The sequence below is a fragment of the Penicillium soppii genome, assembly GCF_028829465.1.
Source record: "Penicillium soppii strain IBT 18220 chromosome Unknown utg000010l, whole genome shotgun sequence".
NCBI classification, from domain to species: Eukaryota; Fungi; Ascomycota; class Eurotiomycetes; order Eurotiales; family Aspergillaceae; genus Penicillium; species Penicillium soppii.
In genome coordinates, this window is record NW_026643240.1 from 1547870 (window position 1) to 1573429 (window position 25560).

A 25560-nucleotide genomic window follows, 5' to 3' on the forward strand; every position below is an offset into this window, starting at 1 on the left:
TCTTTTTAAGTCAAACTCGATTAGGTACAAAATCCCCGGGGCTATAATCCTTGTCTCTTATCGTGATCATTATTGTTATCATTACACAAGGTCAATCATATGCTACTAACCACCATTAATGAGGAAATTCATTATTGAGGATTAGTTAGCAGATTGCAGAGTAGATGATCCGGATGTCTTGCAAACATTTCAATCGTTCTGCAGAGGCGGCCCAGAAGATAGACTGCGCGTGGCTCAGACATGATCGCCGTGGAGACACACACCTGCACCAGGAGGCGGTCTGGCATCGGATAGGTGAAGATGAAAAGCTCTGACCGGGGCGGGAGGTTGTGCTGCAGAGAGAAGGCACAACCTAGACCATCCAGGGGCATTTTGTAATGGAAATCGAAGTTCTGGTGCTGCACAATGGACTGATACTCTGTCTATTTTGGTTAACAGGTGCTGTGCTGGCCCAAATCCGAGCACTCAATCGATTCATAACGGAGACTTTGCGTATGCTGATTCTGGGCCTTCTCGAGTAGATCTCGCACCCTTAAGGTGGAGGATTGAACCTGGACGCGAACCGGGATATAATTCAGACATGGCCCCAGGATGCGATCCGCATCCTTCAACGAGTGACCCCGGCCATTGACTGTTTGCGTAAAAGTGACATCCTGATGACCTGCGGTCTGCGACAAAATGTGCACCCATGCAACCTTCGCAAGCGTAGCCATGTTGATTCACCCTGGTGTTTCCGGCGGCGGGGAGATGTCCTGGTTCTTCCACAGGGTCCGAACAGGGTCTTCAACATCGCCAGGCAGGGTCTGGACGGGAGTTAAAGTTGAATCTGTGAGCATTTCGCGCCAGAATCGCAAGGCAGACTCTCGTGACTCCTCCGCGCGTTTGTAGAGGAAGGCTGGGATGTCCTTTAATCGGGGGATGGTCCGTCCATTTTAGACAAGAGATATGTCGTTAAAAAGTACTGGGATAGACAGTGCATCCCATTGGGCATGCATCAATCGAATAATAAACACATGTTGCTGGCGATTCTTGCTAGAGAGCAGGATGAACCGGGCGGGCATGCTCAAAAAAGTCTCGAACTTATTGGATTCGGACGCCCTTAGGGATGATTGGAACGCTGCCAGATCAGAAACATCTTCGACGTATTGGAAAGGAAGCTTAATCCCCTGGAGAACAAGCTGGACCAGCTGGCCTTCATGGCGAGCAAAAACGGTGCAGAGTATACTTTGTTTGACGAACACAGCGCTGCAGGAGGACTGGGAGAGCGCGACATCGACTGGCCCCGACAAAGAGAAGGTATAATGAGATCCCTCTGATGTCAAGCTGGACTGGTCAGGGTATCTACACGACCACTTTCAGATCATGGACGGTTCAGTGTACCTTGGGGTTTCCCCAGCGATTCGACACAAACGGCGATGGGTGCTGGTTCAACACATATCCTCTCTCAGATGCGACTATAATGGCTAAGTCCTAGGATGGGAGAAGCGTGAACGGAACTCGTCTCACAGTCTGTCACGCCTATCTCATTGGCTCCGTATGTAGACGACTGCGTACCTTCGTTATAATCTTGTACAGCAACTCCACGTTCATTTTCTGCTTCTTATGCTAAACGCTCGATTCTGAACAGATAAGCATGTACTTCCATTGCATATAAAATTCTTGCTACGTAGAAGGGTAAGCCCGGATGTGAGTAACAATAATATACAATTCATACAGGACTCGCGTGTAGAATGGCACAGGATAATGCGACAATGATAAATTCGAGCTTCAATATTTTAATCAAACTTTACTTTCAGAGATGTAGCATGGATCTTAATAGATGAAGAATTCATGTCTTTTCATCGCCGGATAGTCGCTTTTTTAGATTTTCCAGAGATATCTGGAGCATTATTGCTTCATGTGCAATCCGGGCGCCTGAAAGAACGTGAGCACAACGCTCGAGAACTCAAGAACTCATGGATCTAATCACATGCCAAGGGGCGCTTGTGAAAAGGGGGTATTTCGTTGCGCTGGACACAACAGCCGGTGGCGGCCGGATCAACGCGACGACCAGTCTAAAGTGTTTGAGTGGATCATACTTTCCATTCTTATCGGGATTATCCATCAAAAGTGGTAAACCTTAGTGAGCCGCCAATGAGCGGGGAAAGAGGCCCATGGGCGCCCATCTTAATTTGCTTTAATCATACACCTTACTATCATGGGAAAGCTGATACGAAAGGCCAGCCGGATTTAGGAAATCCTTACGACTGTCAACGCCTAGTGGAAAATTCACAATTTTGTGATCTGAGACCGACACATTTAGCCATTTCTGCGTAACCATTATTTGTACTATAGTAAAGTGGCACAGATCACCCGGGCACATATTACATCAAAAATGAGCCTCAAGTGTACCGGGTAATCCATCGCTGTGCCGCAATCGTGAAGTAGGTAATCGCCAATCTACGGTCGCGCGCGACCAGAGCGCAAGAACAGAGGGGGTTACAGCAAAAACTACCTAGGTACGATTGGATAAACGGCACGATAACTGGTTACCTGAGTATTGATTGGCTCAGCGCCCAACATAACACGGTTTAATTGCGTAAAGGTGTGAGGCTTAAATCAGGCTTTCTATATTACCGAATTTAAACCATTAGTTACCCCACTTCTTGTTCCCACTGAGACAGTGTGCAGTAGTTTGTGTGCGTTCCTAGTGTGTGGCCAGTTTCTATCCTATCAAAATTCCTCATGCCTTGTGGCTCGTTGTGGCCGCGGAAGTGATTGCTACCTACATGACTCGTAAAAATACCGGGAGAGGAGATGTCAGTGAAGCAGCTCATGTAGCAGAATTTGGCTGTCACCCTTCATGCCAATATATCGTGTGGCCACTAAACAATTTTGGGGTATAAACAATAACACGCGATATAAAGCAAGGTTGGAGTGCTTTAATTCGTTCAAAACTCCTACATATATTAATTGTGATAAACACCCAATCAATAGTATCCACTTCTTCTCGCGAAATTTCCAAGGGTAATTCGAGACCAGGATGTCGTTTTCCAGGCTGTGGAAACTTGGAACAAACAGATAAGCATCCCAGTCTCGCCTAATTCTTGAAATTTGCCCCAATCAAGGACTATCGTATTCGACGTACGTTTTCCTTGGACATAACGGCATAAAAAGGGGCTCCAGTAAGATTAGGGAAGGCGGCGAATCCAAGTGATGGGTTGGTTGACGGCATAATGCAGCTGCAATAACAGGCATGGACTTGGTGTTCTGCAACTGCAGAGCTGAGGCATCGTGGTCTGAGCTCATTGGATGCCTAAACTGGACTCAATAGTATGCCAAGGGGTTGAGCGTACCCAGAGCCTCATTGTCCGCAAAATTCATGCATATAAGATCCACACGTCGCTTCATCGAATTGGGCGATAGAAAGGAGCATGGAAGCCCTAGGCGGAGCGGCCTCGGCGATTGCCATCTACAATCAGCTAGAAGCATGTATTCTATGTCTTCGCCGACTATACAAGAATTTTAAGTTTGCGGAGAAGGAGGTAAGACAGCTCATGGACGAGGTTTCCACGTGTCAAAGTCTCTCTGAAATATTCAACGACATCAGTCGCCCGCTGAGAAGCCGAGTTATTGACTTGGCTCGAGAGAAGAAGTTGGATGAAACGCTACGGTCTCAGGCCACTTCGGCTCATGAGCAGGTCGATTACATTACGGCAAAGCTAAAGCCACTGATAAAAGGGAGTATTCCCAATCGATTTGATAAATTTATAGCAAAGATATGGTGGCATTACATCAGAGACGAGACGCAGGTTTTACGTGACACTTTGGGTAGTATGAAGCTCAGTCTTGGCCTATTTACCTCTCTTTTGGCACTGGATTGCTCTCTCCTTCAAGTGTCACAATCATCAACGACAATTCAGCATCATCAAGCTCTTATTATTCAGATGTGAGTACTCACAGCGAGGAAGAATTACTCTTTCTACGGCTAATTTGAGTCTGCGAGTTACAGAAGGCGTTTGAAGAAATTGGTTCAACGTCAGGCCAAGTCTTTGCGAGATATAACAGAAAGAATGAGCGAATTAAAAGATGTCACACATGAGTCGAACTGTATATCCAACGCGAAATCAATAGTCATCATCATTCAGAAAATTCAGAAAGACCCCATCGCCGAGGCACGGACATTAATTAACGAGAGATCGGTCGATTCACGCGTCACAAATCCGGCACTAAGGAGGATTGATCCTGTGAGCCTAAGTACGAATATACTACCAATTTTAATGGCCATTAGACTAAACGATACAGGGTCTAATTCGGCGAGTCGTTTGCCCCACTTACATGCATCACCAGAAAGTCAAGAGATACCAACCCACACAAATGCGAATGCTCTCAGAGTGCATCAAAGAGACAGGCAGACTATAATCCGTGATTATGGAGATGATAGTAGGGAGATATATGAACCAGGCTCTTCTTCATCTTCCATCCAAGGACACGACAGACATAACCACAGCATGTTTGTACCTGTACCACCTTTCATTGTATCAGATCGGCAAAATGTTCATCGAAGAAGACGTGACTCTGGAGAACAGCCTTGAAATTACACATTAATCTTTCATCCTTGATATGAATAGTTTTCCAGATGCAGACCGCAAGAATGTTGACCAAGGCTCCAAAGTCAACCTCACCTAGAAACGCATAGCTTTTGGAATAGCGGTGAGGAATTGTGATCTTAAGACCCTGATCCATATAATCCATACACCAATATTCAAGACAATGTCAATATACTCATCTTCTAATTTTCCATATCTCATTGTGGAACGATTGCTATGGTGGATCGGATAGCCGGAACAAAACAAAAATGGTTATGTGCACAGAGAGAGAGATCTTACAAGGTAGTGGGAGGACAGATAATCCTGGCATTATCAGTGAGGCCAATGTGACTGACAGGAAGTAGTCTGTCTTTCATTCAACCGTGCAAACCCTCTGGAGATTCGGAACAGCCAATGCCCAACCTCATGTGCGCGAAATCGGAATTTGGGTGACACCAAACATGGCTAATGATACTCAGGATCCTCGCACTTTTGTTGATTTGACCGGCCTACTTATTTTTGAGTCAGCCGGGATAGGTTCGCCTACAATTTTCGGTACTATAATCTACGTTAGCTCATGGAACAGGAATAAGAGTGATGAAGATAAAGCTATTTACGATAGTGGCCTGGAGGCTCATATTATATGAGCATGCCGACATGACAAACATACAAATATGACAAACAGACGTTATTTTACCCAGTCGGACTGCTCCCTGGATTCGCCTTCCCATTATATGAGGTATTCCTCGCGCAGGGTTTTGTAACGGCCTAGTCTTCTGGTTCTGACGTCTAGGATGCGTGCTCCCTCATAGCGATCTGTATCCTGAGGAAATTTCTTGTTGAATGCCCCGGAGTCCACACTGCCAAATCATCACTGTGCCTTTACTGGGAGCGGTTTGAGCCGGCTGAGTATTGGAACTCCCAGATAGCAGTCGCCAACTCATGCATATCCGCTGTTGTCATGATGAAATTTCGCTCTCTGGTCGTAGGCTTGGGCTCCCTCAAAAAGACATCGGAAAATTTGATCTCTAACCGGCCACTGACTTGACGGCAGCCGAGCTGCAGGTTACGGACAATTTCGATCTTTTGGGTCGGCGATAGAGGCTTGTTGTCAGACACTTCCCAGCTCTCGATCAAAATCCGACCGCGGAGCACACTGATTGTTATGGCAACATTGACAGAACTTTCCGGGTCTTCTAGCCAGAATCTCATATCTTCGATCAGCTTTGAGCGAGGTTCTGAATATGCAACCTCGCCAACGAAAATTGGCCACTTATGCGATCGACCACTTGGCACCTCCTCTGGTGTCCACGAGATATCAGCTTTCTTGGTGCGACTATTACCACGGACCGTTCTGTCGGTGGTGTTGAGTAGAATTGGGTGAGTCACTCTCCTGGCCCAGGCAGCAAAGATGGTGGAGAACGTCCCGATGGCAACGGCGTGAGCTGAGGACTGCATTCTCAATAGTGTGGACTGATAGACATGATCATAAATTTCCCAAGACAGCGTCAGGAGGTTATCCCCCGAGTTTACGAAACACTCAAGGAAGGAGCGCTCGTCAATATCCATAATGAAATAAGGGTTATACGTGCATCCGAGTGGATCTTCTTCATGCTCAAATTTTTCATACTCTTCTTCGAAAAGCCGAAGACATTCGTGATAACCCTCATATCTATATCTAGGTGTATTTGACGGAAGAAAATTCTGAAAAGACATCATTTTCGATGATCGCAGCTGAAGAGATGGGAAATTTCAAATGGACTTAAGCCTGCCGTGTATGATGGGGTTTGGTTATCAAATTATGACGACAGTATCTGTCACTCACACCTGTAACCTTGGAAGGCATCAGGTGGCAGCTACCATAGGACATGCGCACTATAAATCCATGGACCTGGACTTGGACCTGGACTTTCGGTATTTAGGCTCCAGGAGATTCGACTTGCAGACCAACATGATCAATTCTGAGGCATGTTTCATAGGGCGCAGAAATCCTTGGGCATCTACATTCCTATACCTGAGAGTCAAGCATGAACGCACTTTGTTTTTCTCTCAGAGTGAATCTGATTTTATAGACCCGATCTAGTTGCGCATTGGCGATTTTCAACTATATGTCAACAAGGTGTCGAAGATCATTCGAATATCTTATGTAGTTTGGAGCGACACTAGCAATTTATATGTGCACGATACATGACTAATGGACAAACTGGCTTGCCCATTATGTTGGAGATCCTTCGGGTTATTGTTCTGACATTATGTCCCGGAACGGTGATGGAGCTAGTGCTTAGCCAGTTGGCGCCTTGGTTGGTACCTGGGAGTCATCCGCGACCTATGCCTAGGTAGGTTAGTCACGATAACCGGACAACTTCTCGACTCTCTTCCCATTAATATTGCCACGTTTCCCTCTTCATCCCATTATGGACATAATGTCGCGAACCACTGAAAATACCCCGCTGCTGTTGGACCCCACAGTCGATGAATTAGGATCCCCGAGTTATGAACGATACCTTCGCATTGTGGAAAGACATCAACAACGATGCACCAAAACCATCTTCATTTTGACGTGGAGCTCGGCGTTGCTCGCGGTCTTCATCCTTGTTCTGAACCTGACCCTCATGTTCATATATCTTGCCCGATTCGGGGACATCAGGCCCTGGTCACTAGAGAGTGCTCTAGTTGGCCTCTTTTGCACGGTATGTTTTGATGTCACGCACATGTATACTCCTCAACAGGAACTAGCCACTGACCACAGCTTGAACAGCACCTAGCTGCCGGATTGATCTCATTTCTTAATCTAGCTCGCCTGTATCTCTGGAACCGACCTATCTGGCTCTGGTTAAACCTGATCCTGGACCTCGCCATTGCCATATGCTCAATCGATTTTGCTGTATCGATGCTGAACCCCGACAACCTCAGGTGGGACGCAGATATACCCCTATGGCTCGTCTGTATCGCCCAGGTCATATTCTGTTTGGCTGTGGTGTTCGGGTCAGTCCTTCCAAAAATATCCTCTCTTCTCTTGTTCTTAATCCATATTAACACCCACTGGAACATCTAGACTGATTCACTGGGCTCTGTTCCTCGTGCGATGCTTCTTGTCCTTCAGCTACCGGCCCTGGCGTGAATATCGTAATTGGACGTTGCCCCGTGGGCGCTTTAGCATTGAGTTCAAGGTGCAATTCATTCGACACTCGGACAACGTCGAGGCGTCGCCCGACACGACTGCCTCTCACACCGGAATCCAGGCAGAAGTGGCGGCGCAGAGGGTTTAAAGAGGTACATTTCCAATGTGCACCAGATACAGCAGTTGATTCAAGCCCATGAATATCAAATCATCAACAGATCTACTATAAATAGGCAATACGACGTTCCATTTCCAATAGAACTCCCGAATGACATCGATCTTTACTAACAAGCCAACCCCCACCGGATGATTGTATTCATTCACAATCATCAAAGAGCTACATCTCTACTCTACAGTGCACACTTGGACAGCGCTCATCACAAACAAAGACAGGACAGATAGAACCGTGACCATGTATAGCGAAGGCTAAAGTACGAAATATCAGCTCTGATTGACTATGACGTACAGCAGAGAAAGTCTAGAAGCAACTGGAACAGACAAATGGAACAGGCAGAAGACTTGATTTTGTGCCCAAGGCGGGCAACCGAAGGCCTTAAATAGCCTCGCTGGTGGGATAACACGGGCACGAATTTATGGTAGTGAAAGCCACAGAAGAGGTGGCAGAACATATTATTAAGACAGCGAAGGTTTGTCCGAGACCGCAACTGGCCTGAGATAATCTGGATCTAAAGCTTCCCGTACTTATGGGTGAGAGCCGACTGGGAGGGATGGAAATACGAAACCCTCTGTTTACCTCAACCAGGTACCCATTTGTCGGCCTCCTAAACTGTCTTACAGTACTGATTTGCATACGAATTCAAATTGAAATCAGCGAAAACGACGCTATTCTCGTAAGGCCCTCTACTATTTACAATTGACTTGTTCAAATTGAATAATTGTGTAGACTCTCTGCCTGAGTATGCCTGCTTTCTGCTTAATTCATCTGGCATTGATTAACGTAATTGACATACGAGTCGGCCATACAAAGGAGCTTTTTCTTTAATTCTAGTATATCTCATATATGTTCTAGCCATATGTAGAAGTTACAGGAAATTTAATTATAAGGATTCGGGATGAACACATCAGCCGTGAAGTACGTATGTCAATAGTACAAGAAGAACAGAAAAAAGGAAAGATGGAGCCGCAATCCGAGAGATATGTTCAATTATGAATACGCTCATCGCCATTTACCCTATGGAATGTCCGGTATACAGTATGTTTCATCTACTTTCAAGGGATTAAGTGTTGCACCAAAGTGGGTACTTCAGACGCGCTACCGGGAATTGTATGTCACCAGATCTGTCCGTATCTGTTTGGATGTTTGTAAAGGAGAAAAGGCGAGAGGTAGGTGAGGGGAAAGATCCATGTAGGGTGACCAAATGTAATTGTGGTAGAACACCGTGCTGTCACCTTGTTTTGTAATAGACCATGTTCTATGGATTTTGCTCATGTCACGGTTCTTGGTAGAATGCTTGTTGCTTGTAAAAAAGCCGTTTAACTGTCAGAATGTATACCGCGTAAAAGATCATTCGAAAATACGTTATCATTAAGGGCTGGTCTGATTATGGATAGTATAAGCAAGAAGAGCGATGTGGAATTTTTATATCTTATCGGGGCTTGTAAATTTTGGTCGTGCATCGCCAAACTCAATCGTGAAATAAAAGTTTGGCCATGATTGCAGGGTAGAACGCCGGTTCTGTCGGTCTTCCTGGTTAATGGCGTAAGCCAGAGCAAATTGACGCTTTTCTAAAGGCCAAAACTTTCCGACGGTCTGAACCTGCGGGTTCTCTGTTGCGGCGCAGATATGTGTCGGAATCTCTCCCCCGATGATGGCCATTGCTTGCGACAATTCTGGAAGATCGTATAGATTCAGGGAGCAAAAAGCCCCCTTTGACAATTGATTGACGATATGTACCGGATTTAGGGTTGACGAGCGTGGTGCAGGGCGCTTGAAAATTTTGGAATACAACCGCCCGGCTCGACTCATCTGTCGGCCGTCCAAGGCACATGACGGATCCTGACCACCCATCTGCTGGACTGAAAGGTTTTTTCGTTATCCATAAAAGTGACACAGTCTGTAAATACGCAGTACGGTCCGTTGCGTTTCTAATTGCATAGGGTCAACGGTTCCTTCGAGTAGAGGCCATTTCCCAACGACCCTGTCCATCCTGGTTACGTAGACATCGGACCCAGCGAGCGCGGTGGAGTATGACGCCCATCCTGACACAGTGGGAGCGTATTTCTGCTGACTCGGGGGTCCCCACACTTGCGAATCTGTTCCTGTTGCGCATTAGCGACTCAATCTTGAAATAGCATGACAGAAAAGCGATTTTCATCTTACCAGGTATAAGCCTGGGAGATAATGTCTGATGATGGGGAAAGGAGGTATCCATGTCGGTTTCTGGGATGGGTAGGCGATTGTACCGTAACGGAGACACGAGTCTGGGGCGTTTCGCTGACATGTCGAAATATGGGCCACAATTATCTGTGCTGGGGAAACCTGCAAATAGGACCGTAAGATGCGCACGAGAGTGGAGCACACGATTCAGAAGACTGGACTTGGTTGTGTTAGTTGCAAAGATCCGAAATTCGTACCACGCGTAGGCCGACTACGAAGTCCACGCCTACAGCGAACGCACTTACCAAACTGTTGAGACCTGGCTACGTCATTGAAGCGCACTGCATCTAATGGAGAAGCGGCCAACAGCCCTCCCAAGCCTAATTGCTACCATGAACGGGGATGGAGTCTACAGTAACAAACGAAATCCCTCACAAACTTATGTTTCGATTCGTACCTTGCATGCCATAGAATCTGCTCTTCAAGGCCATCGGCCATCGCCAAGATTTCTGCCAGAACAGGCGCTACAGAACGTCTCAAATACGCCGTAATGTGTATTGTGGAGAACTACGACAGACGCCATACACCAAAAGATTTTGTACGCCTGCTTAGGACAGTTAATATTAGGCGCCTGATTGATTGAATGGAAGAAACACGGAGTGTGACCCATACAGGAAGCAGGGTCCAGCGATATCAGAGACTGATAACGCTGAGGGGGTGTGTCGCTATGAAGCCAGCAAGTGGATCGCCTAGGTTTACTATATTCGCATGTTTTGTCTGTTTATCTTAGTCAGAACCTTCCATATACATTACCGGAAATAGGGGTATAGTCTTGTCATGCGCTGATTGGCACGTACATTATTACGTACGGTAAATTTTACTTGCTCCCAAACATAAGCTCTCCACATTTACTGGCAATTACTCTAGTTCTCACGTAGATAAGTGATATTAGGCGTATTCTTAAACATGCTTCACGCGGTGCCAACACAAAACTCAGGAGATGTTATATCGCATAGTGCAATGTCTGAAAAGAAGTGATATTTGACTTTTAAATAAACAATTTTAATCTTGCCAGATCTACCGCACGCCGACATGGCGCACGGGCCTCAGAGACTGCTGTACAACCTCCACTTTGTATCACATCGCTTACCAGTTATCAGACAATATCGACCAAACTAATCGATAATCCATTTTCCATTTCGGTCGAAAATTGGACCCAATCGCAAGCTGAATCTACACGTGTCATGTATGGGAGGGATAATTGCATCTTGTGTGACGCATTCGAAGGTTTGAAGAAAAATCTAATCTCGTGCTCTAATGATCGAAGCATAAATATGTGGACATGTGTGATTCCACTTATCAATTACTCCACAGGCAACCACCCTTTAACATGATTGAGAACGGAAAGGCCAGTCAAGCTATTTCTCTGGCTTCTATAGAGACTCGGCTATTCATCAATGGCCAGGTATGAAAGAATCTGAGACCATTGCTTTTATAGCATTACTAATGCACCATTACTGTCGTTCATAGTATGTGGATGCAATGACCCCCGCACGGATGAGCTGTTATAGCCCTGAAGATAATTCTCTTATTACGAAAGATGTACACAAAGCGGTGAAGGAAGACGTCGATGCTGTTGTTCTTGCTGCGCGCGCTGGATTCCAGAAATGGTCCCACACCTCACCGGCTGAGCGAGCCAGTGTTATTCTCAAGTTCGCGGATCTAATCGAGGCTCATGCCGATCAGATTGCGCTTTTGGAGGCGGCATGCGCTGGAAAGCCTCTACAGGTATTTCACGGGTTCGAGAAAGTCTTGGCCACCAGTGTCTATAGGTGTATGTGATCACTTCAATCTTATTCAATTTCATTTGTTGAATATTATTGACACGAAATATGATCAATTAGACTATGCAGGATGGTGTGGCAAGTTAGGGGGTGAATCCTTTCCCGCTGATGATGGCAGTGGTCTAATCAGGATTGTTTACCGTGAAGCCATCGGGGTCTGTGCAGCGATCGTGGCCTTCAATGGACCAATTGGTCTGATGGCAATGAAAGCTGCACCGTGCTTAGCAGCAGGAAACAGCATCATCATCAAGGCAAGCGAAAAGTCCCCTTTATCGAGCCTCTATCTCGGTCAATTAGCCAATATGGCCGGCTTTCCTCCTGGGGTAGTGAACTTTGTTTCTGGAGATGGGGAGACCGGAGCTCTCCTAGCCGCTCATATGGGCATTGATCACATATCTTTCACTGGAAGTGTTGAGGTGGGTAAAAAAGTAGCCCAAGCGGCTGCACAGAGTAACCTCAAGCGGGTGTCCCTGGAGTTGGGTGGCAAAAGCCCTAGTATCATCTTTGCAGATGCTAACCTTGATATCGCTATACAATGGTGTGTTCAAGGTATTGTTGGACTATCTGGCCAGGCTTGCTTCGCAAGCTCCAGGCTGTATGTTCATAGCGATATCAAAGAGCATGTGATTCAGCGAATGAAAGACGCCTTTGAAGCTATGGATGGTGCTTACGGGGATTCTCATGATGCAACTACGTTACATCCACCTATGGTGGATAGAAAACACTTTAACCGAGTTTTTGACCTTATTGAAGGTGGCAAAAATGAGGCAACTCTTGTGACAGGAGGTGAAAGAATGTTTGATAAGGTACTTTCTGTTGATTATTTCCTCATAGAAACAAAATACATATTGACGGAATCTTTGATTTGACTAGGGCTGTTGGATACGCCCCACAATTTTTGCTGATCCAGTGTCCGACGCCACGATTTCCAAAGACGAGATCTTCGGCCCAGTGGTCGTTATCTCAAGTTTTACTGAGGAGTCGGAAGTCGTTCATGCGGCTAATAACACCAAATACGGGTTGCACAGTGCCGTTTTTACTCAGGATATCAACAGAGCTATGCGAGTGGCGGGCAAGATCTGCAGTGGAACAGTTTGCATTAATTGCTGTGCTATGGTGGACCCTTATGTGCCTTTTGGAGGGCGCCGTGAGAGTGGTTGGGGACGCGAACTGGGCAAGGTTGGTCATGTTATTTCTTCATCATCTACGATGTCACACATCCGATAGAATCTAAGTCATATGCTAATGCTTTTGCCATCCTGATAGGAAGGCATTGCTCAATACACCGAATCGAAATCGATACTTATCAAGTGGGTCCCAATTAAATTCCCTAAATAATGGACGACCGGACGCTGATAAATTTTGGTGCAGTATGATGTACTGAGCAGCAACAGTAAGACCTATCAAGGAGGTCGCCGATGGAGGATCTTAGTCCGCAGCACATTTATTCCATATAAACCAGTTTTCAATCCTTATTTTAACAGGAGTAACTTGAATGTGCTTTTACCATGCGAAGTTTCATTGTAATGATACTAGGAACATTGCAGAAGGCGTAAAGTCGTGACGACATGTGTTACTGGGAAATAACATGGATGACACTTGGCCTTGGTTCCAATATTGAAATCATTTGAAGATGGTTGTCTCACGGCCCCTAATTGAAAGGAAACTAAAGATACTACAAAGTTCATTTATTATGCCAAACTTGAGCGATTGTTGGAAGGCAATATGTAACGTAACATAGGGTATTTTACGCGAGAGCATGTGAAAGACTTAGAAAAGAGTACCCCGCAATTGAATTAAGAGATTAAAGAACAGAGAGAAAGTAACGTGAGACTGCACAGATCTAGGCATCTTCATCATAAGGTGGCAAATACTGTTCGTCAGCAAACAGTTCCACCAGATGATATCTGCGATGCGCCGTACAAAGCATAATCCATCCTCGGGTGAAGGTTTCAACTGATTGGAGCAAAGATAAGTTACTGTTCAATAGTTGGTACACCGATTTCAGTAACTAAATGTTGATGTTTAGCATGATTTATGGCAATGGAATCTGATCATTACCTTAGGTGTATAGCTGGTGAGATACTTCAAGACATCCAAATGCTGTATATTGTGCGTATCGGCAAAGTTGGCAACGAAATTTCCCTTTTCGTCATCAAGGCAGAACTCCTTGTAATAGGACAAGATGTCATTGGCAAAATCGATAAAAAGAACTAGTTCCTGGATTGCGGGGAAGTATTGAATGACATACTCGTCCTCGGGAAAGATGGCCTTTGGATAGAGAAGATGAACAAGGATCTCTGCGCCCCCGACCTTAGTTCGAAGAAACATAGGCATAAGTCGGGACTCCGCAGAGAATTTGAAGCTGGACTGTTCCATCCTATGCTCGATGATGCGACCATTGACATAATCAATCAAGGATTTGATGATCGCAGAGTGGCAATAGGGGCCATAATGAAAGGAAAGGTTGCGAAGATGGCAATCGAATCCATCCAACAGGGTGTTACTGTGGGGTTTGTTTAGGACAAAACTAGGCAAATCAGCACATGTTTTGTTCTTATCTGAGGGGTTCCAAGCCTAACTTTTGACCAAATGCCTGAAGATCACTCATGAAAACTTCAGCTACATCGTCGACCAGGAACATGTACAAAAATTGTATGGCACATAGGACTCTGATGTCGAAAGGAAGTGCTGTGTATGCCTGATGGGTAAAGGTCACAGACAGCTTAAGAGTTCGTTGGACTGAATTTTCCATCTTCTGGCCCAAATTCAGGCTTTTGAAATATTGCCACACAGCAACTTCCATTTGATGGTCCTTGATGAAAGGGCTGCTGCGGTCAAACTTGATGTCTTCAAGGAAGGTTCTAATTAGAGACTTCACTTGATCAGTCTGAGCCATTCCTTTGATTACATCAGTCTCATTGTTGCCAGCGGACTTAGTTTGAAGACCATGATAGGCAAAATTACTCTCCGCGTGGATAGGGTCCATTTTCAAAGAAAGGGTAAACAGATACTCGAGAAACGAGACAAAAGGAAGTTGATGGTAAGAAGTCTTTTGTGACAATTTGCTGAAAGACAGTAACTTATATTACATCTTACATTCTTATCCCACGCCTCCTTTTGCAATATAGGGGATACAAAGCCGGCCATGGCGTTGTTGCAAAACCATCACATGTAATGCAAATTGTACATCATTCCCGAGCTCTTCCAGAGTCCATTCGCTATGTCTCATGGCTATTTTTGGGCAGCTTTACAGAATTTCCTATTGCAAACTAAAGCTTCAAATTGGACAACCATGGAAAATTAACGAGATCATCGGATTCGTCTGCTCCACTTGAGATCATCGAGCCTGGTTATGAGCCATACTGCCATGTTCGCTCTCAATTTCTGCACATATTTGTATGTCTCCCTTGCATAATTGCTTCGCTTTCTGCACCTTATCTATAGATTTGCCGCAACAGATTCGTTTTGTGTTTCCACCAATCCGTTCGCTGACTTCTGTTCTCCACTATACTCCCCTACCCTAACAAAATCTGACCACCGCGATGCCCCGCTTCCCAATTATCAAGCTTGCTCCCTGGGATCGCCACGCGCTCCTAGCTGCGCTGCCGTGTTTCAGATGTTCGCTCCCTCGCCCGACCTTCGCTGTGTCGGTTGTCAATCTATACAGGGTCCAAGCTCTTCTTTTTCTCAGAATCATTCTACTTTGCCTGTGGAGATACTCGTTTTGCTAGGGCTGACAGTCTGCTGTCCTTATTTCAGTTCTAAGTAGAAGTTCAACATAGTTGTGCTACTATTGGGTATGTAGAACTTCAAGTTCTGTTGGGTTTGTTTCTATCCATTCCCTGAATTTCATTTTGTATTGTTGTTGTCATATCCACAGAACTCAATATCAACATAGGACATTTAATCTTGGTGCATTTCCCTTTTTAGATTTTGTCAGAGTTTGATACAAACGAACACTGTTAGGGACCACTCACTTGCAGGTAGACCATGTTAAAGTTCATTCTAAACCCACTATCTGCCTTGCCTGCAGGTGGGTCTACTCGTAACCAGCGCACAGATAAACTTCTATGCAAGCACCGATGTGCGTGCTGATATCAAAGGAGCATACCAAATGCAGCAAATGGTAAACTTTAGGATGTGAAACACACGTGCCAGCGCATTAATATATTGTGAGATGACGTGAGATTCTTTAATTTTGTTGGATAATGCTCAACAAAGGACTTGGCGTGTGTCGAATGGGTGCGTAATCCTCGTACAACCTAGGTCACTCTACGTACCGTATTTCCTCTGCCGAGTGGGGCTTTCCTTTTGAATTACCACAATGCTCGATTTGAAAGTACATACCTGTCAGCTCGCAGACGGAAATTCAGCATCGGCCTCTATGCGACTCTCCCGGAGAATAGCTAGTTTAATTTTTTGCAAGCCACAGAATTAACAAACAAACTAACTCGAACATACGAAAGTCATCTTGGCTAATTTCCACCCGATAGGAGGCACGACCTAGTGGTCCCAGGTTCGACGACTTAGCAAAGGGATCGTTTTTCTAATGTTAGAATGAGAGGTGATCGCATCATTCATGAAGCTCGAAGGGAGAACTCCGGCGTACCCAATGTCGATCACCCAGAGTTGGCCGTGTTTATCGATAGCAAAATTGCTTGGGTGTATATCTGAATAGTAGCATAGCAGCGTTTCAGTGCTAATTACCACTTTATCTTGTCTCCCGTGATACCGTTGCACCATTCTCAACACTTACTGGAAATAAAAGAAGAGAGATGGAGGTGAGATAACATAGCAGTGATGTACCTGGATAGAGTGTGTCTGTAAACCAATCAGAACAGGGCGCCCAGACGTATTACCTCAGCAGGAAACCCCCCACGGTCCCTGAGCCAATCACCCCCTGTGCGAGCACAGATTATGCTCCGCGGTCTAATCAGATCGCTCAGCTGAGCGTCAGTGAAAGTCCCATTCGATGGTGCTTGTCACTGTGGGCCCTTCACTAAGCTACAGTAGGCCGAAATATCATTGAATTTGTAGAGACCCTAAAGAGTTGCAAACCAGGCAAACCAGGCAAACTAAACGACTGTTGAACAATCTGGCAACTTCTCATCTCCCTCTGAAATAGGAACAGTATTTTGTCAGCATAAAATGGCGTGATTCTATTTAAACAAATCGTATTGCAATCCACTTCTCTAGCTCCTGTTCCTCATTTATTCTCAAGATCAACTACCCAGTCTATCTAGTAACAAAATGGCATCTATTCTATCTGCACATGAAATCGGTGAAGGACTTCCCGTTCTGATTATTCATGGATGGCAGATGGAGGGAAGAGTCGAGGAACTGGACTTTGAACCGATCTTCACAAAAACTCCAGGACTTTGCCGCATTTACGTGGACCTTCCAGGCATGGGCACAACACCAGCAAACAATGTGAAGAATATGGACGATATATATCTTCGCCTGGTGCAATTCATTGATTCTCGACTGGGGAACTCAAGGTTTCTTGTTGTTGGCTCATCATGTGGCGGCTACCTTGCCCGTGCCATAGCTCAAAAATATATCGAGCAGGTCGATGGTTTACTATTACGCGTACCGCTTATTGAACCAAAAGACAGCATGCGCGATCTTGATACTTTCAAACCTTTGGTTGCAAACGAGCAACTCATGTCGAAAATCTCAGCCGAGGACAGGACACTTCTTGGAAGCGTGCTCGTTCAAACGCCTGCTTACCTTGAAGCTTTAAAGGCAAAATACGAGGGAGTTTACCGCCCAGCGGAGAAAGCAGCAGACAACAAAGTGTTAGATCCGATCAGAGCTGATCCTCATCGATATCAGTTATCATTTTCGCTCGACACTCAAAACTCCAAGTTCTTTGCGCCCACACTTATCGTATGTGGTCGCCAAGATGAGAGCGTGGGCTATCGAGACAGCGCTCGTCTGCTTGAGCTCTATCCACGATCAACCTATATTGTTCTAGATCGTGGTACGCATGCCCTCCCTATCGATGAGAATGGCCTTTTTGAAGCTCTTGTTCGGGATTGGATATCCCGCGTTGATGAATGGCGAGGCCGCACGGACAAATCAGAGATAATCTAGAGACTACAGAGGGGAGCAGGAAGCGGAAATATTTCCCGTATACGATATCCGAGCCTCGTGAAGACAGAAGAATGAAGAAGGGAAGTAGGGAATGAACTATCTATGACAGCCTGTCACATAAGCACGGTCACCTCACAGCATCCAATCCTCCCTATGCTCCATATCATCAAAATCGTCAGTAAAACAGTCAAGGCGGATCTAGGTGACGTTCTGGCTTTTTCTAGCCCAATCTTTTGTTAGATGCGCTCTTTTATGATGCTACCTATATATAGCACCATGCTACGATCTCTCTCGAAGAAATCTTCTGTTTCTCTTTCTCAGTGTCCTTCTACTACAATTTCCTCAAGTTAGTTGAAACGCAACAAAGGCATCTACTGCACTCTTTTTTAGTTTTTCGAAGCTTAATGCCAAGACCCACTAGTCAGTATATAGTGTAGCGCCGGATTAGCAATATTCCTGTATCATTGCATATACAACATATTACCAAGATTACATTACAGAAATGGTATGCGAAATGCACAATGGCAGCATTCTTTACACGGATACAAAGAAGACAAACAAGGAGTATCTGGGAGTAGCTGGAATTCGGCTCGGAGACTTATTAAGGTGTCTTTTGGTGGACGCTTGGATACTTCACTTGCCTTGCGGTGGCCCATCCTCATCTAGAATGTGGCAGCAGCAGCAGCAGCTGTAGCACAAGCGGACGGCGTAATTGTGCAAACCACTACACATTTCAGTGTGGCCTATCTCCCATAATATAGCATTGACCATTTGGGAATTATGCATACAGAACAGCTCATACTTGCAGATCCCCTCTTTTCCCAGCTTCGTCTACAAACAGGGACTTCACTGTGCTACCAACTACTATGTCAATCATCTAAATTCGTGTACTCTGATTTATCTATTGTGCCACTGCCAAAGGCATCTAAAATGGCCAGAAGCCTGTCTGGTCAGATTCTTACAAGTTCGGAATCTCTGAGTTCTAGCCTAAATTTCCCGAAGATTGAGTACAATCAGCCACTGTCATCGTGAGAGCTTTCAACCAATTTCACTTGAAGTTGACTGACTCCATAATTTCTGCAGATCCTACGAACATCCAATGGTCGCATTATGTATTGGAGAGAAGCAATATGGTATTTTGGGGTCTCATATTCGAAAGTACCCTTTATTGGGTCATAGATCCCCCCAAGATACATACATAACACTTCCCGATATCTATGGAGATGTCGGCCACACCTTGGTTCATTTCTTGTACTCGGGTACTTACGAGACGATCAATTCGCCGCTCGATGAAAACATGTCCTACTTCGAACGAGAATATCAAAGAAGTCTTCTGGTCTACCATGCGTCTAGGAAGTACAACATTACCGATCTCGAGATCCTTGCCAGGAAGTATATTGAACACTTCGGCGAAGCGATCTCTACCTTCGAAATACTGCGCTTGACTGGAGATATTTTCTCCAAGCTTCCTGAAGACGAAGTCTGGCTTCCGGGCTATGTGCGAAAACTTTTGCAGCGGTCATTTGTCTCAGGCAATTCACGATTCAATATTGATGAACTGTCCGGAATTTCGAAAAATTATGACTCTTTTAGTAGAGTAATCATGCTATCAGTGATCGACATTTTATCATCGCATATTCAATGCTTGGAAAAGAGGACTGGATCTCAACCCCATGTTGCATCAGGGGTTTCTAAACCCGAGCTTACCTCTACTGAACATTGAGTGGCGGTCAAGGAGTGCTCTGTTGCCTCTGAAGAGCTCCCGGCTCCTGAAGAGTGTCCGGCTCCTAAAAAGTCTGTCTCGTTCGCTCCAAGCACCTCACGCCATTCAACTCGGTCCAACAACAAAGAAATGCCGGATAATTATCTGGATAGGCATTCGACGGAAGATCTGAATTTTTTACTAGAACAATACACGAATCGGCTTACGAATCAGGAAGCTGATTTACAGGATGCACGCAAGAGCTTGATGAGACTTTCCAAAGAAATAGTGACTCTGGACAACGAGATTCGAAGTATGGAACAAGAAGAAGCGTCTGAGGCGACAACTTGGAGCTTGCCTTTCTCGTTCTTTCCTAGGAGAGCTTTCAGAATCGAAGAGCAGAGGAAAGAAAAAGGTCCCTCATATCACGCAAAAATTGACACACGACAGTTCAAAGAGAAGGAAAAAAAAGAAAAAGTTAAACATATCAAGACTTGTCAAATGTTTGCTTCATCATTCCGTCAATACATCGTCTCGATTGAGCTAGAGATTCAGAGAAAAGAGGGGAATTGACTGAAGTAATGACAGAGAGGAGGCAGACAGAACTTTGGACAAGCACTCAGTCACTAGTGTAATGCGCATACAAAATAACAATATAGCGATATGAAATTAAGCAGAACGTCAAATTCGATATAGGCCTCCATGTAAGCTGAAGTTCGGCGCTATCTTGATGTGACCACTCGTGATCAATTGTTAAAATCTCGCCCTACCAAGGGACGAAGGCTGCCAAAGTGGGGTATCGAGGTGTCAGTCGTATCACATTACAGGTTAATACCCCCCGCCAGATATCCAGATTACTCTACGTAAGAATCAATACCGGCCCATTGACAGGGATTCTACGGAATGACTCCCAATGTAGACTAGTTGATCTTGGCAAGTAGGGTTTCAGAAACAATCGGAGAGTGTATGTGGTGACACCAGTTTCGGAAAGTGCTGTACGGAACTGGATAAAGAGCCTCTTTCAGCGTTTCCTCTGGCCTTTGATTTCCTTCCCCGCCAGCGGCTTCCAGATTATCGAACAGTTCAAGTTGTCAGGAGGAAGAGAGAAGAGGATTTGCCGATGATGGCCTTTATCCTGCTATTGTTGGCGAAGTCCTAGATGCCGGTATCAAGTCGTCGGTAAGCTTGGATTCAGAGTTTTATCAACAGTGTGGCTCATTCGGGACCTCAGGTAAGCATTTGTCCCTCAACTACCAGATGGCTATTCCTGTATGTCGTTAGGACAGGGGTTGTTGTTTCGCTGCCTTGAAAGTTTACACCCGTGATGAGGACAACAAGAATGAAATAGAAATATACAAACAACTGCACCGGCACCCTCGAAACATCTAGGGTGTGAGCGTGTGGGGATGTGTTGGATATGTTTACACTACCCCGACCTGCTGGAGACCATGTGTGCCCCGTGCAGAAGCCTCTCTGAGAGAGTTTGCATGATATTCACTTGATCATGCCGGATGACTACATGGACGAGGCAATCATCTGGTCCATAGTAACGCAGCTTCTACGGGCGTTGGATTATTTACACGCAGAGTGTATAATTGTTCACACTGGTATGATACAACCCGCAGCGAGTTTGATAGAATTGTCTGACCATTCACCTGGAGATATCAACCCGAATAACATCATACAGGAGGTTCATGACGATTCCATCCTCAGGGGTCAGATGCGTTTGATTTCTACTATTGTATGCCTGAAGATGCCCTATGCTAGACCGCTCTATACTATATTGTGATGGATAAAGCAGCGTTTGCTTTGTTATGCATTCGCATCGTTTGCGTATCTACGATGATGAGAAAAAAATAAGAAACAGTGAAAAATAGCTATATCAGGAGACAAGTTGAGGCTACTCATAAAGGAAAAGGAATATATGTATCCAATAAGAGTGAAACTTATAAAAATATATAAAAGTTTTCTGTTTCCCTCCACCCCAGAAGGCTTAGCAAAAGCTAGATGGAATGACTTCTAAATAAAAGTCATGCGAACAATAATATTTCTATATTTAGCTCCAGTATAGTAATTAGTGGGCGTCTCGTCAGCCTTGCCTTGCCCCGCGTTTGGGGGCGGTTAAATCAATGGCACTCTAAACGTTTTCGCCGATTTGAGTCAACAGATCTCCCAGCTCTACACAACATGTTAGATCCTCTCACAGCCCTCAGCACGGCATCCGCCGTGGTTCAGCTAGTTGACTTTGGCATGAGGATCCTGGCCGACGCTCAAGAATTGTACACCGAAGGCAACCTGGTAACACTCAAGGAAGTGAAAACAATGACAGAGGACCTTGTACACGTCAATCATTTGTTAGTCCATCGACCGGAACCGCATGGTAATCAAGAAAATCCCTTGTCCGATGCAGAGAAGGTGTGTCTGCCTTATAGGCCAAATGATACAAAGAAACGCTCATCGGTCGCTCTAGGCACTGGATAAGCTAGCCGCCGAGTGCAGTGATGCCGCGGGAGAGCTTATCACCTGTCTTCAGTCTTTGGAAACAACAGCCAAAGGTGGACGCTGGCAGAGCTTCTACCAGGCAGTTCGGAGTCGATGGCATGCCAACCAGATCATAGCCATGGAGAAGAGGATCGGTTCCTTCCGTGAACAGCTCATTTATCGTGTCCTGGCCGTACTCAATACCAAAACCATTCTGCAATCGGCGCATCAAGACGAACGGTTTGATCGACTGGACCAGTCACATGCCAGGGTGATTGATGTCGTTACCATTAACCGGCAGTTGCTGCAGTCAAGTTTGGGCACCGAAATGGACGGTGTTTCTCGTATGATTTCGCAAAATGAAGAGACTGCGAAGGTCCGTCACAATGAGACCATTGCGGCAATTCTCAGGCTCCAGGATGGAAGCTCGAAAGTGATTACGGGTGCACAAGCCAATGGTCCTTCCAGTATTCCGGCACGCGAAACGATAATGATGCTCCAAAAGCCGGAGATGCACGAAGTGGATTTCCATGTTCAGGATTTAAAAGTGGTTCAGTCGAGAGTTCTCGACTGTCTTCATTTCCGACAAATTGACCACCGTTATAATACAGTTCTCGATGCTTATCGTGATACGTATCAATGGATCTATAACAGCCCGGAGATGGATCAAAAGCCCTGGAGTAATTTTGTCGAATGGCTGGAGCGAGGTCACGGCTGCTACTGGATCAATGGAAAGGCAGGGTCAGGAAAGTCCACACTCATGAAGTTCATCCACGGTCATCGACAGACGAGGAGATCCCTCTCGATGTGGGCCAGTAACCACGAATTGGTAGTCCCCTCATATTTCCTAAGCAACCTGGGCAACTCGCTGCAGAAATCTCCCAGCGGCCTCATACGATCTTTGCTCTTCGACGTCCTTGGAGCACATCCCCATCTGATCCCGTTGGTGATGCCGGGCCTGTGCCGGGCCGCAGCAAAGCTGGAACCCAGAGAAAAGCTCTCCGAGCCTACATTCAATGAACTTGTGAAAGCGTTTCAAGATCTGATCCGGAATTGGAGCGAAAATCTCCGTATCTGCTTCTTGATCGACGGCGTCGATGAATGCGGAACAGATTACTCTGAAATCCTCGACCTGATAGCCTCTGTATCTGAGTCAAGACATATCAAGATAGTGGTGTCCAGTCGTCCCATTACACCCTGTGTTGCAGCCTTCTCTAGCTTCGCAAGCCTTCGACTGCAAGATCTCACGCACAACGACATCAAGCTTTACGTCGAGAATAAACTGAAACGGCAGCTGGAAAGCCGGGTTAAAGCACAAGCAGATACATTGATACTGGAAATCGTCGAGAGAGCATCGGGTGTGTTTCTGTGGATTGTGCTAGTGGTAAAGTCCCTCATTCTTGGGGTACAAAGCATGGACCGCATCGAAGACTTGCAACGACGGGTCGACGAGCTCCCGGCCGATCTGATGGAACTGTATTCACACATGCTGGGGAATATAACGCCACTCTACAAACAACAAGCATCGCAGATATTTCAACTGATCCTGAACAGCGTGGGGGTGGATAGCGGCGAGGAAATTACCACTCTCCAGCTGTCTTTCGCGGATCAAAGTCCTTCCGTAGCAAAGACTGCTCTGATTCAGGAGATCTCTCCTGCAGAAGAGTCCAAACGTCTAAAGGAAATGGATGGCCGCATTCGAAGTCGATGCTGTGGGCTCCTAGAGATTAGGGACCGGAAGTATTCTGGAGGTATAATTAAGACTATCCGTCGACCGACTGTCGCGTTTCTGCACCGAACAGTCTTCGAGTTCTTGACTGAACAGATTGACCCGAATGATTGGTTAGGACTGACTACTGTAACCCCTGAGTTTGATGCCCACCTATCGCTGGCATCATCATGTGTCTTACTGGCCAAGTCTCTGCCTCAGCAACGGGTAATAGACCACGATTCTCTGCCATGGCAGAGTATACGGCATTGCTTGCACTACTGCTCCATGGTCGAACAGCAACATGCCATCACCACGCAGCTACTAGACGAGCTAGATCGCACTGTGTCTCATCAATTTTCCAAGGTGTGGGTTCCAGGAAAGCAGACTGGTGAAAGTAATTTTTGGGCTGCTGCACCTCCCTTCGGCGAACATTTACCCATCCACGATCGCCCCGATTCCTTCCTATCGCTGTCAGTCACTTGGGGTCTTTCCTTTTATTTGCAAGATAAAATTGATAATACCGACTACGACATGAAAGTACTGGAAAGACTTCTTCATATTGCCGTGTCCAGTTTCATTTGCGCCTGGTCCGATCTTTCTTCCTCCTCTCACCACTTCTCATCGTCGGCACGTGTGCGAACCAGGGGCTACGCAAGGCTTGTTTCAACTATCCTGGCGGTTGGAGTAAGTCCAAACACGAAGACAGTCGATCCCGATAGCCAAACCCCATGGGAGGCCCTCCTAAACTATCTGCAACATCGACTAGTCTCCGACCGCAGTGCATTTGTCCTGGATTTTGGCCAGGATGGAGGAGGTTATTCAAAAACCCTTCTTGACTTGATCGTTGTCATGGTGTTATCAGCGGCAGATCCCAACGCCAGCATCGCATGGAAAAAACGGTCCTACCGTGGCGTTGAGCATGTGACGGAATTCCGGCGGTCTGCACAGCGCGTTATTGAGCTTCTGCCGTCCGACGAGATGGATGATTTTTCACAAGACAGAACTCGACGCGCGGTCGCTCTGGATTATCGTAAGATTATAGAGTACCGAACGCGACTGATCAGTATGCTCAGTGAGCGTGGTGCTCGATCTGAGGATTGGACAACGGACTCTTTGTCAAAAGGGGTGGGAAATACTGTAGCCAGTCGTATGAATGCCGAATGCATTGAATTGCAGAGTGACAAAAGGAGCCATCGGCCGTGGAAACGAATGGTGCGAGCATTCCGAAGATCAAAGGTAACATAGATTGGTATAAGATATCTCTACGTATGTCTTAGTTACTGGTAGAGTAGTTGAGTTGGTAACTCAGTCTAAGGTAGTAATCGATATTCCCCGTTCACATTACAATCGCCTCACTCTGCCTTTGCTCTTCCGTACCTCTCACTCCTCACTTGCTTACTTCGCACTTACCTCTAAGAGGTAACATCTCATTTACTTCATAATTATCTCTTACTTGTCTCTTACATTCTCTCTGTATACTACATAGAACGGATCATAGCTATAAGGACGTGACTATACCAACAAGAGGCTGTAGATAAAAAGGATACGATTTATTCTTAATACACAGAAATAAATGTCTGATGAATAAAGGCCACTTCTACAAGTGACCAAGATTTGCGTCCAAATCAATTGAACCAAACCAAGAATCGAAGGCAAACAAAGACAATCGAAAGTAAACACAATAAGGTAGAATCCA

At 45.7% G+C, this 25560-nt stretch overlaps 10 protein-coding genes across 10 annotated transcripts; 5 read left to right on the plus strand and 5 right to left on the minus strand.

Moving 5' to 3' along the window:
- Positions 1–431: 431 nt before the first annotated feature.
- N7529_011250 (nonribosomal peptide synthase) lies at positions 432–713 on the minus strand (the record flags this gene model as incomplete). Its single annotated transcript, XM_057246776.1, has 1 exon — positions 432–713. One exon carries the CDS (start codon positions 711–713, stop codon positions 432–434), a length of 282 nt encoding a protein of 93 aa, XP_057092125.1.
- A 6-nt stretch (positions 714–719) lies between these two features.
- On the minus strand, positions 720–1061 carry N7529_011251 (nonribosomal peptide synthase; the record flags this gene model as incomplete). The annotated part of the gene is made up of 2 exons (XM_057246777.1): positions 720–905; positions 963–1061. The coding sequence occupies 2 exons, from the start codon at positions 1059–1061 to the stop codon at positions 720–722; spliced, it is 285 nt and encodes a 94-aa protein (XP_057092126.1).
- Positions 1062–5450: 4389 nt separating this feature from the next.
- On the minus strand, positions 5451–6287 carry N7529_011252 (uncharacterized protein; the record flags this gene model as incomplete). Its single annotated transcript, XM_057246778.1, has 1 exon — positions 5451–6287. The coding sequence occupies one exon, from the start codon at positions 6285–6287 to the stop codon at positions 5451–5453; it is 837 nt and encodes a 278-aa protein (XP_057092127.1).
- Positions 6288–6991: 704 nt separating this feature from the next.
- N7529_011253 (uncharacterized protein) lies at positions 6992–7837 on the plus strand (the record flags this gene model as incomplete). Its single annotated transcript, XM_057246779.1, has 3 exons — positions 6992–7258; positions 7327–7553; positions 7624–7837. The coding sequence occupies 3 exons, from the start codon at positions 6992–6994 to the stop codon at positions 7835–7837; spliced, it is 708 nt and encodes a 235-aa protein (XP_057092128.1).
- A 1452-nt stretch (positions 7838–9289) lies between these two features.
- On the minus strand, positions 9290–10151 carry N7529_011254 (uncharacterized protein; the record flags this gene model as incomplete). Its single annotated transcript, XM_057246780.1, has 3 exons — positions 9290–9726; positions 9775–9969; positions 10031–10151. 3 exons carry the CDS (start codon positions 10149–10151, stop codon positions 9290–9292), a joined length of 753 nt encoding a protein of 250 aa, XP_057092129.1.
- A 1418-nt stretch (positions 10152–11569) lies between these two features.
- On the plus strand, positions 11570–13098 carry N7529_011255 (uncharacterized protein; the record flags this gene model as incomplete). Its single annotated transcript, XM_057246781.1, has 3 exons — positions 11570–11861; positions 11932–12677; positions 12745–13098. 3 exons carry the CDS (start codon positions 11570–11572, stop codon positions 13096–13098), a joined length of 1392 nt encoding a protein of 463 aa, XP_057092130.1.
- Positions 13099–13714: 616 nt separating this feature from the next.
- Positions 13715–14860, minus strand: N7529_011256 (uncharacterized protein; the record flags this gene model as incomplete). The annotated part of the gene is made up of 3 exons (XM_057246782.1): positions 13715–13882; positions 13933–14401; positions 14454–14860. The coding sequence occupies 3 exons, from the start codon at positions 14858–14860 to the stop codon at positions 13715–13717; spliced, it is 1044 nt and encodes a 347-aa protein (XP_057092131.1).
- Positions 14861–17124: 2264 nt separating this feature from the next.
- Positions 17125–17970, plus strand: N7529_011257 (alpha/beta fold hydrolase; the record flags this gene model as incomplete). The annotated part of the gene is made up of 1 exon (XM_057246783.1): positions 17125–17970. One exon carries the CDS (start codon positions 17125–17127, stop codon positions 17968–17970), a length of 846 nt encoding a protein of 281 aa, XP_057092132.1.
- Positions 17971–18900: 930 nt separating this feature from the next.
- On the plus strand, positions 18901–19693 carry N7529_011258 (uncharacterized protein; the record flags this gene model as incomplete). Its single annotated transcript, XM_057246784.1, has 2 exons — positions 18901–18998; positions 19054–19693. 2 exons carry the CDS (start codon positions 18901–18903, stop codon positions 19691–19693), a joined length of 738 nt encoding a protein of 245 aa, XP_057092133.1.
- A 2166-nt stretch (positions 19694–21859) lies between these two features.
- N7529_011259 (uncharacterized protein) lies at positions 21860–25109 on the plus strand (the record flags this gene model as incomplete). Its single annotated transcript, XM_057246785.1, has 2 exons — positions 21860–22087; positions 22143–25109. The coding sequence occupies 2 exons, from the start codon at positions 21860–21862 to the stop codon at positions 25107–25109; spliced, it is 3195 nt and encodes a 1064-aa protein (XP_057092134.1).
- Positions 25110–25560: the final 451 nt, after the last annotated feature.